The 13,311-nt window shown below is 48.4% G+C and overlaps 1 protein-coding gene across 13 annotated transcripts in view; it reads right to left on the minus strand.

Annotated features, from left to right (window-relative positions):
* The window catches only part of PPP6R3 (protein phosphatase 6 regulatory subunit 3), a 141,962-nt gene that overhangs the window by 27,626 nt on the left and 101,025 nt on the right, over window positions 1–13,311 (minus strand). For 7 of the 13 annotated variants that reach the window (XM_044260038.1, XM_044260035.1, XM_044260031.1 and 4 more), the window contains exons 12-15: window positions 12,628–12,692; window positions 9,488–9,603; window positions 7,613–7,698; window positions 1,190–1,276 (exon numbers count right to left, since the gene is read on the minus strand). In XM_044260038.1, the coding sequence (XP_044115973.1) occupies window positions 1,190–1,276; window positions 7,613–7,698; window positions 9,488–9,603; window positions 12,628–12,692 (354 nt within the window). The remainder of the gene's footprint in view (window positions 1–1,189; window positions 1,277–7,612; window positions 7,699–9,487; window positions 9,604–12,627; window positions 12,693–13,311) is intronic. The other 6 variants (XM_044260043.1, XM_044260044.1, XM_044260042.1 and 3 more) reach the window with 2 other exon arrangements.

Here is a 13,311-nt window from a genome sequence, read left to right on the forward strand (position 1 = left end):
GCTGGTGGGTACGACGACCCACAATGAGCCACGTGGGCACCCCAGTGGCCAGAGCTGGCTGACGGCAAGCCAAGGCAAGAGGGCGGCAGCAAGGGGCTGCAGTGCTCCACGGCTCCCTCTCCAGGCTCAGTGCCCCCTGCCCCGAGCCACTGGCTTCCACTGGCAGCAGCGTCAAGAATCAACGGAGAAGCCAGCGGCGTGCTGAGACACCACTTCAGACCCGGCCTGAACACGTGAGTGGGAAAACTAAGCAGCAGCTTAGCACAAGCTTTACCAGATCCCACAGCCTACTTGGATGCCACGAGATAGGGTCGGCAGAGTGGGCCGCAGCTTCACCCCGGCCCTGGTTAGAGACGGCCCTTAGAGACTGAGAAAAAAGAGGCCAAGCAAACGCTCGGTGCCTGGTGGGCAGGAGACTCTTATCGGGGACACTGCCACACCCGAGCACGTGATATGCCGAGGCCTGGTCCTGACTTAGGACGATTTCTCCACATGACAAGCCAGTAACCTGAACGAGGGGCTTTTCTACAACAGAAGTCCAAAGCCGATCTGCAGCCAGGACGGCGAAATCACTGGTCGCCTCCCCAAGAACCACCAGTGAGTGACGGATCAATCAGTGCATGTATTTTTGTATCTTGTTTTCTCCTCCACGAAGAGTGCAAATGTCTGATAGATGAATGTGGGCAGGAGGGTAAGGAGGCAATGAACTACTTCAAGGAAAACTTAATTTGGGAGTCCCTAAAAAGACCTCAAAGATACTAGAAACACGTAAGCCTCTTAGTTTTAGAGATTTTTTTGACAGTTACTTCTACTGACGTTAAGAGCGTGACTCCCATTGCTCTCCCCCACTGGCCTCTACTATAGCACTCCTGGGGTGACAACACGACCCCGCACAGGTCTGCAACAGAAGCGTGTCTGAGACACTCGCGAAGCCGCTCAATTCATTCAAATCTGAGAATTTACCCGACTTGGCATTGTTGTTATCAGGCACAAAACATTTCCTGGAAATAGAATCAGTGCAAACCCTCTTCTCACACACCCAACACCTGCTATTTTAAACGCTTTTGCCTAATTAGTAAGGAACCCCAAATCACATCCTAGCACATAATCTGCCTCTGGAGCCCAGAGACGGCAACTAGACCAAGCATTTACAATAAAAACAAAAAGCAAAGCTTTAGGCATGACTCACTTGCTGCAAAGAAGAGTCCTGTGAGAAACCCGTTTCTTTAAAGTCAATTTCATCATCACTGGATGAATGAATATGGCAGGTTGTAACCTATATGCATAAAAATGTAAAAAACTATTTAATAGAGAAAACTTTTGGACATTTGTATCAGCATTTAAAAGGAAAAATCACATTTAGTTTGTCTCTCAGTGCGTAACAACAGCAAGAACAAAAGTAACAGTTAAGTTGTAATACCCACCCCAACAATTCAAAGGCCCACCTCACTCCGTCAGGTGGTCAGGTTACCTGTCCTTTCGCTGCCCATCTGTATTTTAATTTGTCTCATTACTGGTATCACCAGAAAACAGGCAAGAGGTTAGTTACTCCATTTAAATGATTCTAACACTTATCTCCAATTATTAATGTTTACAAAGGTAAGGCAGAAGGAATGGCTCCGAGAAAACACAATTTGTTAAGCGCCCAGCTTGAGGGTAAAACTGCAGTCCCGGGGGGTTAATAAGCCACCAGGAAGGTCAGGTTAAATACAGCATTTCACTTTACCTTCTCACGATGCCTGTCCACTCTTAAGAAAAACACTGTCCATAAGCACTAAATGTGACTCTGAACCAGTATTAACCTGTTCGTAAGACCCCAAATCTTCCGGCCCTTAAAATGTAGCCCTGCCCTCAAGATTACAACCAATGCACAGTAATTAAACACGGATGCAAACGTGAGCTGCTCAACAATTCACGGGGGTGATTTTTTATTAATTCATAAAGGACACCCAGTGTTGGGGAAATGTATTACCGATTAGAAAGGAAGGAGAAGACAAGTAGTAGCCATTGCTGTATCGCCAACGACAAAGAGGAACAGTCGGTAAAATTCTAAAACAAGCAACTGCACGTCTGAGGGGAACTTACAGTGCTTATTTCCTGAGTGATTCACCCTTCGCTTTTCACAGAAGTGTAACTGGCAGAGAGCACAGTCATCGGGGGAAGAGGTGAGTGGCTGGGACCTGCCAACCCTTGGAGCTGTGCCTAAGAGCCTGCAGCTACAGAACTTTGGCCTGGTTTGCTCTGTGATGTTCCAGCATTGGTTCAAGAAACCCAGAGGCAAATCCAAATAGGCCTGTATGTGGTATGGCTGATGAAATTCTGAATACATCACTGCCTGAATAAAATCAACCTTTTTTTCCTTTGACCATCTTTGATAAAGATACTATGCCAAAGGATTAACCCACTGTTTCCAGTTAATTCCTTCTCCTTCCGCCCTGAGGCAGAGAGAGCTTCGACTCGGATTCTGAAACTGGCCAACAAAGTCAAAGGCAGAATCTGTGATCAACGAAGGGAGACTTCTCGGCTCAGCCATAGCTTTAGCGAGTTGGCGGGGAAAGCTGTGGGGACTGGGTGGGGGCGGGACGTTCCAGGAGAGCCCGGCTAGAGGCGGAGGGGAGGAGGACGAGCGCTGCTTGGTCATGGCAGCTGGCACCGCACAGGAGGATGCAGTCAGGAGCAGGTCAAATCCACTCCTCCTACAGTGGATTCAGAGGAACTCCAGGCTCCTCAGGGGGCAAGTTAGTGCAGGAATCGTATTACCCAGTGTATGTTTTAGGAGTGCAAACTTCAGGGTACGGTGCAGAATTACAGAACAACTCAAAGAGCAAGCTAGGTCAACTGAACAAGAGGGAACAACGAAGACTTGGCTACTCCCAGCATGTCCTGTTGCCCAAATTCAAACAGGCTGCATGTTTCCTCATTGATCGTTTTACTCTTTTGCTACAAAATGAGTAAGTTCATTAAAGAGAGGTGAGAAACTAGTTTTTGTTGAGCAAGTACTATGTGCCAGACATTTTGACCTCTTTTTACATATTCTCCATAACTTGTATCCTCAAAGCAATTCTGAGAGATATTTAAAATAATTCTTTCTCCAAAAAGAAAGTTTTAGAAAGTTATTAATACCACAACGCATGCACTTTGGCATTCATGTACTGAAAGATGCGGCGCGTCTGCTTCTACCCATACCACACCTGGTCCGAAACTGTTATTAATAAAACAGGCCACAGGGGCGCCTGGGTGGCTCAGTGGGTTAAGCCACTGCCTTCGGCTCAGGTCATGATCTCGGGGTCCTGGGATCGAGTCCCGCATCAGGCTCTCTGCTCAGCGGGGAGCCTGCTTCCCTCTCTCTCTCTCTCTGCCTGCCTCTCCATCTACTTGTAATTTCTCTCTGTCAAATAAATAAATAAAATCTTTAAAAAAATAAAAAAAAAAATAAAACAGGCCACAAAGTTGACTGAATCCACCACACCCTCCATTGGGGGGGGGGGCTTGCTAACTGGAACCCCACTTAGTCCATCACACAAATGCAGCCACCAGAGTCCCGGCCACAACTTCCAGACACACCCCTTCCGAGGCATCTTCATCTCGGCAGATGCCCTCTGTTCTCTCTCCTTCCTCACCTAAAATCTGGGCCTTCTGGCCCACCCGCATCTAGTCACCCCACTGTCGAAACAGCACCTAAAAGCCCATGGCTTCTCATCACTCTTCTCACCTCCCTCCCGTGCAAGCCGCCACCGTCTCGGGTCTGGATTATCACGGTCACTGGCAGCCAACCGGTCTCCCTGCTGCGACCTCCTGCCCCACCACATCTATTTTCAACCCAGCAGCCATAACAACCTTCTAAAATGTCCATCAAATTATGTCCCTTCTTAATTCTGTACCTAATGGCTTTTCATCTCACTAAGGGCACAACCCAGGGGCCTGTGTGGATTAAAAGCAGGAGGAGATCTGGCCTGCAGGAGAGCCCCTTGGACCTCACATCCCGTTCTCCCCCCAAAGCTTCTGCCCTAGCTCTTCCCCGCTCACTTCCCTCAAGCTTCTACATAAACGTGAACTTCTCAATGAGGTTTTCCTGGACTACCTAATCCTAAATTGCACTTCTACCCAAAACCAATCCCAGCTCCCGCCCCTGGAGTCTACATCCAGCCGTCTGTTCGGCCATTTCCCTGAGGCAGGGGTTTTCATCCATCAAGTGTACTACAACCGCTTCAGTGCATGGCACACAGCAGCAACTCAAATATTTAGGGAATTAATGAATACCAAGGCACCACTGAATGAGAACAGAGTCGTAACTTTCAAAAAATTAACAAGTACGTAGGAACACTCTGACCAAGTCAGATGTGTTCTAAGTATACTCTTGACGCTTCAGTGAGTAGAAGTTTTTGAGATGTTCCCTTCTTTCATAATAAAATTTCAGTTTTGTTAACTGTTGTTACAGGAAAAGCAAGTGTTTTCTTCATCTCGGTTGATCGGCTTTACTAAGAAGACCAGAAGCATGACTGGAACGTGTAGCTCAGACTGGAACGTGTAGCTCAGCGGAATGTGGATGTTGGACTCTTCCTCCCAGCTCCGGTGGGGCCTGCTGTGGACCCCTGGCACCTCCAGGACCAGAGCTGGCTAGAAACACAATCTCTGGCCCATTTCATCCCAACCTGCTTGATCTGTAGGCAATTCACAACTGCACACGTGTATCGTTCTCCACAACCTCCCTAGAGGAGCTCATCAGTGATGAGAAAGAAGCACCCATACTTTAAAAGAAAACACATTCTCTCCCGCAGAGAGGAAGGCAAAGAACAGAGCGAACTGAGCCTTCCAAAGTCAGTACCAACACATCTCCTATGGTTACCTAGACATACTGTCTAAATCTTCACCAACTTTTACCAACGGACCCACAGAGAGGTCTCTGGATGGAAGTAACACACCGAATTCCATTCAAAATAAAACTCCCAACATAAAATCGCAACAATCTAGGAGCTACTGCTGACACGAGGAGCTCAACAGACTAAAGGGCTTCGAAGACCTCCAAGAGGGGGTCAACTAAAATGCTGTCCCAGAAGTGGTAAGAGCGTGGGACTGGCACAGCTTTTCCTCCCTCGGTGAGCAGACCTCAGGCCCACGGCCCGCAGCACAGGTGAGCATCTGGTGCATTAATGAACGCATCCTTGCTGCGGCCAGAACATAAGACCAGGACAAGCCCATGTGACAAGACAAAACCCAAGCATTTGATGCTAACTGCAGGCCGACTCAAGTCCTACAAGTATACCGGAAGAGCGGTATCGCAGCCATGATAAAAGCAACTGGTAAATCAAGGCATCAAGACAGGGATCTATATGATCTGTCTGGGGAGGGGGCGGGAACCAAGCAGTCTATTACTCAACCGCCAGTTTTAGGAACGAATGTGTCTGAAACACTTTTATTTAGACTTTCTGCTCCGTTACGTGGACAAGGACCCTTTCTACAGCACATTTTTGCAACGGCAAGACCCACTGCATTTACCAAGCTGGGTTTATGATAACATTCCCTGGAACACAGCACCCAGCCCAGGATATAACCTGAAACGATCCGGGCACCACAACGGACAATCTCCCTCGTGGCCTAGGATGCATAAGCACCCACAAAACCTGGAACCTGGGTACCCCTGAAAATACGAACCAGAACAAATTCCCTCCTGGAAGGCCTTTAAACTAAAGGGAAGTGGTATTTAAGTACTGGGCACTGGGACTGAGGAACTGAACAGGTCTTGAGACATCAGTCTGGTCCCGACAGACAGTAAAATTAGAGTGGGGTTAACTCAACATGTGACATGAGTGGTGTCAACAGGGCTCGAGAAGTCGGACTACTTTTAGCAAAAGAGAACTAAGCTGCTACTAGTGACAGGCGGGCCCAGGATAACCCTCCCTTCAACACACGCACAGCAGTCCCGATGGCAGACGCGTCTGCTGCACGCTAACTCTGCACCGCGCGCTCCCGTTCCGTGACGCAGGTGCACATCACGTTCACAGTCACAGCCAGATCACCGACAGCATCATGCAAACTAGCTGAGTGTTAGCTGAATTGCAATGAGGTCTCCCCTTACACAGAACTGCTCACAAGAGAAATGAGTTTGAATTACCCAAGATAAATTTTTGAAAACTTCTGATACCAAGTTTAACTGTACATTTTTGAAGTCTACCTCTGAAGTCAGTCCTTTGAAGGACAATTTTTAAAGGAGTTTCCAAAACAAAATCAGAATTAATATTCCTAAATAGTCCTCCAAAACAAAATCAGAATTAATATTCCTAAATAGTCCTTTACAAATAAGAAATAAGACAAAAATCCCTTAAAGGAGACCACGCTGCCTGAATCCTTAACAGGATCAATATGTGGCTTCTAAATTAAATGGTTCAATTTAACAGTATAAGAGAACAATTTCACCTTACAATAAGACCCTGATTATCCAGATTTTTAACCAATTTGATTGGGGAAAAAAGCAATCCACTGTGGATAATACGTTCATCAAAAATTACTTCACTCTTCCTTGATGACTCGGGGCTGTCAAAGCGGATGCCAGCTGCTCTGCTGGGCTACGGTGCGCGGAGACACAGAGGGCCACCAGACATATTTTAATTAAATGGCCTCAAGCAGCTCCCCTTATAGTCACCTCTTAACTTTGTAATTCGTCCAATTCCCCCTGAGTCTATCATTACCCCCATCCTTACCAAGCCATTGCCTAACCAATCTGTGAAGAGTCTGGAAAAAGATAACCAAATGTGTTCGTCTATCGAGTAGGAGGCAACGGCCCTCTGGGGGTGTGACACAGGCAGACCTGGTGACCCCTGCAGCCCTCAGAGCCTTTCTGTTTCTAAACTCTGCACTGAACTGATAAGGCTGCCAAGCACCGAAGTGTCTACCCAGCAGGCATCCATGGGTATTAGCAACTCAGACCGTGGCTGCTGCGTAAGTAAATGCCTGACACACCTACTTCCACAGAGAGTTGCTGCCACTAATCAGCTCAATCAGCAGGTATGCGCTCATGAAAGGAAATGCTTTTCCCTATCTTTAAAAGCAATACTTACCTTAAATCTTAGTGTGTTTAAAAAAACAAAGAATACATTCCAAAGTCCAATATAATTTTTAAAAATATTATCAATGCCATTATTCCCTGGCTAAAAGTACTAATCTGTTAAAGATGGGGTTTCAAAGTCACCTACAAAATCCCACCCCACGCCCCCACCCTGGGAACAATCTAAAATGTGGGTAAACTTAACTGAGTAACTTGTTAGAAAACATCCAAAGGAATCCTGCGGTTTCTAACGGCCCAGGCTTAGCTGAGGCATAGGCAAGAAACACAAGAACAGAGGTGCTAAGGGAAGGGGCGCTGAGGGAAAGAGCGGGGCGGGAGTGTAGAACTCAGTGGCTTCTCTGTGCCCTCCGATCATCCCAGGCAGAAATTAGGAGCTGACTGGACAAGTTATTGACAATAGGGAGAACACGGACCTCTATTCCTGGTAAAGAAACATAAACTTATTCTTGGCCCCAAATTACCAAGACAAACGAAAGACCCCGTATCTCTGAATAACAGGCAAAGGCTGAGAGCACTGGGCTCACAGAAACATGACCTGGTAAAACCTACTAGATCTACCGTGTTCCTCTTGTTAGTTTCTCCCAAGGAGCTTGTGCAGAACGCCTCCCATCGCTCCCTGACCGCGTCTGGAAGGTCTGCAGAAGGAGCAAGAGAAAAAGGCATCATCACTCCAGTGACCTCCAGTAAGAAACAGACACGTAAGAAACAATAACAGACACGTAAGAAAAATGGGACATCCAGGAGAGTGCCGCCCACTCGATCCATCAAAGGCAAACGTGTCCCATCATCTGAGCACCCTTGGAGAAATAGAGTTTATAATGCTCTAATATAATATAATAATGCCTAAGCCCCAGGAATTTCAGAAACCAGAACCACCCCCCAAATGGCCGATGCTTGATGCCAAGGGCGTTAAGCAGCTCTGCAAATTTAATAAGCTTTTAAAAATCTTTTGATAAAAACTAACCCTGGAAAATGTGTTTCCAGCAAACTTCTGAGGAACCAGCAGGTGTTTAGGGTGGGAGGGAGAGCTGTCTTTCCCATGAACATTCAAGTTCAGGAAATGCTGCCAGTGCAAGGTCCTGCACACTCGTCAGATGCTGTGACTGGCATCTGGCCAGTGAATGCTCCATGGAACCCAGTCTGGCTGTTTCCTAAATGTCTGTGCCCACAGGCCAACATGTAGATACATATGCAATAGTGAAATTCTACCCACTACAAAAACTTTATTTATTTTTAAAGATTTTATTTATTGACAAAGAGACAGAGAAGCAGACTCACTGCCCAGCAGGGAGCCCGACGTGGGCGTGACAACTGAGACTCAGAGATGGCCATCTGAGCCAAAGGCAGACGCTTCAACGACTGGGCTACCAGGCGCCCCTCCAGAGAAGTTAAAAAGAAAAAAAAAAAAAAGATACACAAATCCTTTTTCTGAGATAAAGGAACGGCTATAATCTTGAAGGCCTTGGGAGAGCTGTCTTCTGACGAGAGTGGTTTCCACGTGCACGCCTGTGTCCCTCCCGCGCCACCTGCAGAGCAACTTCGGGAAAACAAAGGCCAATCTAACGCACGGGACCATTTCTCCACGGAAAGAACATCCGTTGTGATGGTCTGGCTTGTCCCGCTCTCAAGAAGCCAAATTACAGCGGGGCGAGCCCCAGCTGCCCCCTCCTGGGAGCAACTCTTTCAGCTCATGCTCCACAGGCAAAAGCCTCTCAAACACACACACATACTTTAAAGACAAAGAGAAGGCTAGACTGGGAAACAACGTCCAGTTTTAGCAGGTCGAGTCGGGACGAGTGCGGCAGCACATGGGTTAAAGGCCTTCACACTGGGAGCAAGTCACAGGCCTGGCCCACGTCCTGGAGTCCACGGAGCTCCCAGGGCTCTCGGTTTAGAGAGACTCCCAGCCTGGGCGCACGTGAGAGGCACCTGCAATTGACATGTCAACGCTGGGACCGAAACCATCCTTCAGTGTCCACCATCCCTCGCCTCAGTGGGAGAGAGCCGGCAGACATGCGGATCTGTGTGTTCACATCCCAGCTAAAGGCACTCAATGCACAGGCTACGTAGGGCCTTTCAAAAGAAAATAAAAAGCGTGCATGACCACAGCTCAAGTGAGTCGACGGCCAGGCCGCAGGGACCCCGTGCACACCCGAGCAGTGCACAGAAGCAGGCTCCTCGGGTGTGAGAGGGCAGTGCGGCCAAGCCTGCCGATACTCACTAAAAGGACTGCAGGCATGACAGCAGAGACCTACACTGTTCAAACACACTCTCAAGAACTTCATTCAGACCTTCAGATAATTTGCAAAGTATAAAGAAACTCCACAGACTGCTATTAAAAACACCATAAATACTTCCACTTTACCCTTAAATCCTTATCCCAATCCAACAGAAATACAACCAACTTTCACGACGCACACACACCTTTGAGCAGCTGCTGGACTAACGCACTGTTGGGGCCCTTCTCAGTGCTGTGCACGATGCAGTTGGCTATCCTCGTCAGGTGGCCCATGTAGCCGTGCCGGCGGCCTCCCTCGGCCCTGGTGTGGGGATAGGACAGAGTCAGACTCCCGATCACACGGGTCATGAAGCAGCTTAGTAAATACAGTGGGCGGCAGCAATCATTCTAAAAACGGAGGCCCTAAAGATGAGAATGGAGAGAAAAGGAGGAGCCGGAGTCATCTGGTCGGGCAGGGCTGGGAGCAGCGGAAATGCTCTGCTCCGGGATGACATGGTGGCCACGCTGGGCGAGGTTTATTCCACATACGAACCCATCATTAATCTTCAATTATATCTTACCTTTAAAAAACAGCCCAAGCATTCACTGATGCCTAATGTTTTTGCGACTTTCCTTTGTATCTTTTTGTTTTTAAGATTTTATTTATTTATTTGACAGAGATCACAAGTAGGCAGGACGGGGCGGGGGGGGGGAGGGGAGCCAGGACCCTGAGATCATGACCTGAGCCAAAGGCAGAGGCTTAACCCCCTAAGCCACCCAGGTGCCCCGATTTCCTTTGTTATCTTTTTATGGAACTATTTTTCAGAATTTAAAAAGACTGCAGGAACGTAAAGTGAGAATTTTGCTAAAAGATATCAAATCTTCATAATCTCAGTTCAATTAACAGAGCCTACCAGTGGCATTTCTCAAGTTAAAATAATGGCTGGTTTTGAGATTTGGCCAAGGTGAGGCGAGTGGTCCTCAGCTGGTCTTGGGCCCGCACCGCACCTGGAACGTCTATACATCAATTACTCCCCACCCCTTTCCCCCCATTTAGGGTTTACCCTTCCTGACCAGGACCCATCTTTACTAAATCCACCCACCAATGTCTCTCCCTCTCTTTCTCTTTCTCTTTATTAGGGGGCAGAGGGGCAGCGGGAGAGAAAGAATCTCAAACAGTCTCCACACCTAGCACGGAGACCTGATTTCCCAGCCCCGAGATCATGACCTGAGCTGGAACCAAGAGCAGTACATTTAACTGATTGAGCCACTCAAGTGCCCCAAGTCTAACCATTCATTTTATTTTTTTAAGATTTATTTATTGGGCGGGGGGCGTAGGAGAGATGGGAGGAGAAGGAGAGCCCAATGCAGACTCTGCACTGACTGTGGAGTCTGACCGAGGGTTCGATCCCATGATCCCGAGATCATGACCTGAGCGGAAACTGAGTCAAATGCTCAATGAACTGCGCCCCAGGCACCCTCCAAACCCACCTCTTTAGACAACCGTTCACATTGCTGTGAATTCTCTACTTGACCCAAAAAGACTTTGCTTAGCAGACAGGAGGGAACAAATTGAAGAGATTTCTGTTTAAAGGGACAATCTTTCAGGAACCGCTAAAAAAGCTGTACTATGCTTGAAGGCTTGCCTTCAAGCCTATTCTGTTTTTCTGAAAAACAGAATATCTACTAATAATCTTAGAAGGTCTGGGGACAGCTAAGGATCAGAGACACAGAACTGATCTCAACAGAGCTGCTAAGAACCTCCTCTGGTTTCACAAGGTCTCAGGCCCCCTGCGTTCCTGGCAGGCAATTTCTCGGTCAGATGCTGCGCCCGTGCTCCCACAAGTGAAAACGAAGGCCCACCTGCCAGGGTTTTGCCCCAAGGCTCTTGACGTCCTTTAGGTTTCTGGGACAAGGAAATGTTAGAAAAACTCTTTCAGGACCCTCCCCCTCCCAACCCGGGGGTCTGTTAATAGTCAAGCCTCCGGAGGATGGAGCTGAGGGGAAAAGGAGCATACGGAGAGCAAGGGAGGTCAGGGAGGGCACGAAGGGGTGAACATGGGGTCAAACACAAAACCAGAGATGATGGTCTGGCCACACACAGCACCCCCAAGGGAGCTCCATTTGGAAGAATGCATCCGAAGTCCTGTGCGATGAGCCCCGGCCACACTGGCACTAACGCAGGTCGCCCAGAGTCGGGGGGATCCCGTCGGTGCCAGCAGGCACTCTGTAAAGACCGAACCTACCACAGGCTAATAAAGCTGACGCCTCCCTTTAGCTCCTAGCCCTTCCAGCGGCCACAGGAGAAGTCGGAACAAGCAAACTCCCGGCACAGGCTCAGTTACGAAGGCATAGGAGATGAGCTTTTGGGCCGAAGAGACACTCAGCCGCACCACAGTGCTTACACTACTGCACGCGTTCGCCCGAGCGCCTAGAAACGCGCACAGAAGGGTGAGCTTCCACCTCGAGAACTGCACCTCGGTAAACCCGACTTACAAAACAAACGCAAGAAGCGTGTCCTGAGCGTGGTCCCCAAACACACACTGTGCCACCCACCTCAGAGTCTACGGGCTGCTATAAAGGCCCCCAGGGCACACGAGAGGAAAAGATCCATTTGGAAAACTAATTACCCGTATCAATACTCAAGTAATCTTGCCAATCAGCTAATGGCAATTCCCCCCCCTTTTTAAAAAGCGTTTATTTATTTATTTATCTGAGAGAGAGCCGGAGAGAGAGAGAAAGCACAAGCAGGGGGAACAACAGAGGCAGAGGGAGAAGCAGGCTTCCTGCTGAGCAGGAATCCTGACGTGGGGCTCGATCCCAGGACCCCGGCGTCATGACCTGAGCTGAGGGCAGACACTTCACCGACTGAGCCACCCAGGTGTCCTAGCAAACGGAAATTTTCTAAACAAAAATTACCAGGCCAACTTCCCACCCCCTCCTCCCATGCATGAAGTGACTCTGTCTACAGTGAGTCCATGGGGTAAGCAGGACGAACCTGCTAAGTTAAAGCATCCACACAGAGGACTATGGCTTTATGACTCTTGCCTTTAGCCTCTGTAGTGTTCCTGCCAGAAATACAGCTATTCAAAAAGGACCAGAAGTTTCAAAGGCAGCCAGCCCCTGGGTTCCCCTGTAGAGAGGCAGAAAGACAAGGCACTCTCAAAATAGTCAGAAAAAGATCTGCTATGATAAATAATCTGGAAGTCCCAAGACAACCATTTGTAACTATAAAGTGGGCTGGTACCACGTTAATTATTTTCTCTGTTCTCTAAGGCAAGGCAGATCTTTTCTTCAAATTAAAAAAAATCACACTGGATTTTCTATGGGAGAACAATTTACTTACTGTTTCTTCTCATTCATTTCCCAGGCATCCAGTATCCGTTCTATTAGCTGACATTTTTGAAAAAGCTGAATAAAAAGGAATATTCCAGTTAACATATATACAAGTGTCAAAGTGGCAAAATTTTAAACTGCGACAGAACTCTATTTGAACAGAACAGTGGCGTGTATTACCCAGCAAGCTAAATCTAGCTGCGAATTGCTGGTTTTAGCATACGCAGCATGCTAATAAATGTACTCAAGGCCGCCAGGACACTACAGGGACCAGAGACCGGACCCGCACCTACCACAGCATGGCCTGGGAAGCAACACTGCAAACACCGCCCCAGGTGAGCAGCGGACCTAAAGCGAAGCCAGGTTTTATTAGCCGTAAAAAGTGAGCTCAGAAATACAGAGCCTGAGCAAAATACAAAAAGGAATCAAGAAGATGAGGCCGTGGCCAGTCTGGCCGGTCTCTGTCTAGGAATCTGAGCAACCCTCGTCCTTCGGGACCGGGAGCGGCGCCTGCTCCGGCAGGCCCGGCCCTCGCTGCGCTCTGGGCGAACCCCAGTGCCGCGCAATGCCCTGGAGATGCGCACGGCGTCAGTGCTCCTTCCCTTCCGCCTGCTACTCCAGGCACTAGCCTCTCCCGGCTCCCAGGTTTGGCAGGAAGCCAGCGTGAGCTAGGGAAGCGCACACAATCACACAA

This window comes from Neovison vison, chromosome 7 (assembly GCF_020171115.1).
Source record: "Neovison vison isolate M4711 chromosome 7, ASM_NN_V1, whole genome shotgun sequence".
NCBI classification, from domain to species: domain Eukaryota; kingdom Metazoa; phylum Chordata; class Mammalia; order Carnivora; family Mustelidae; genus Neogale; species Neogale vison.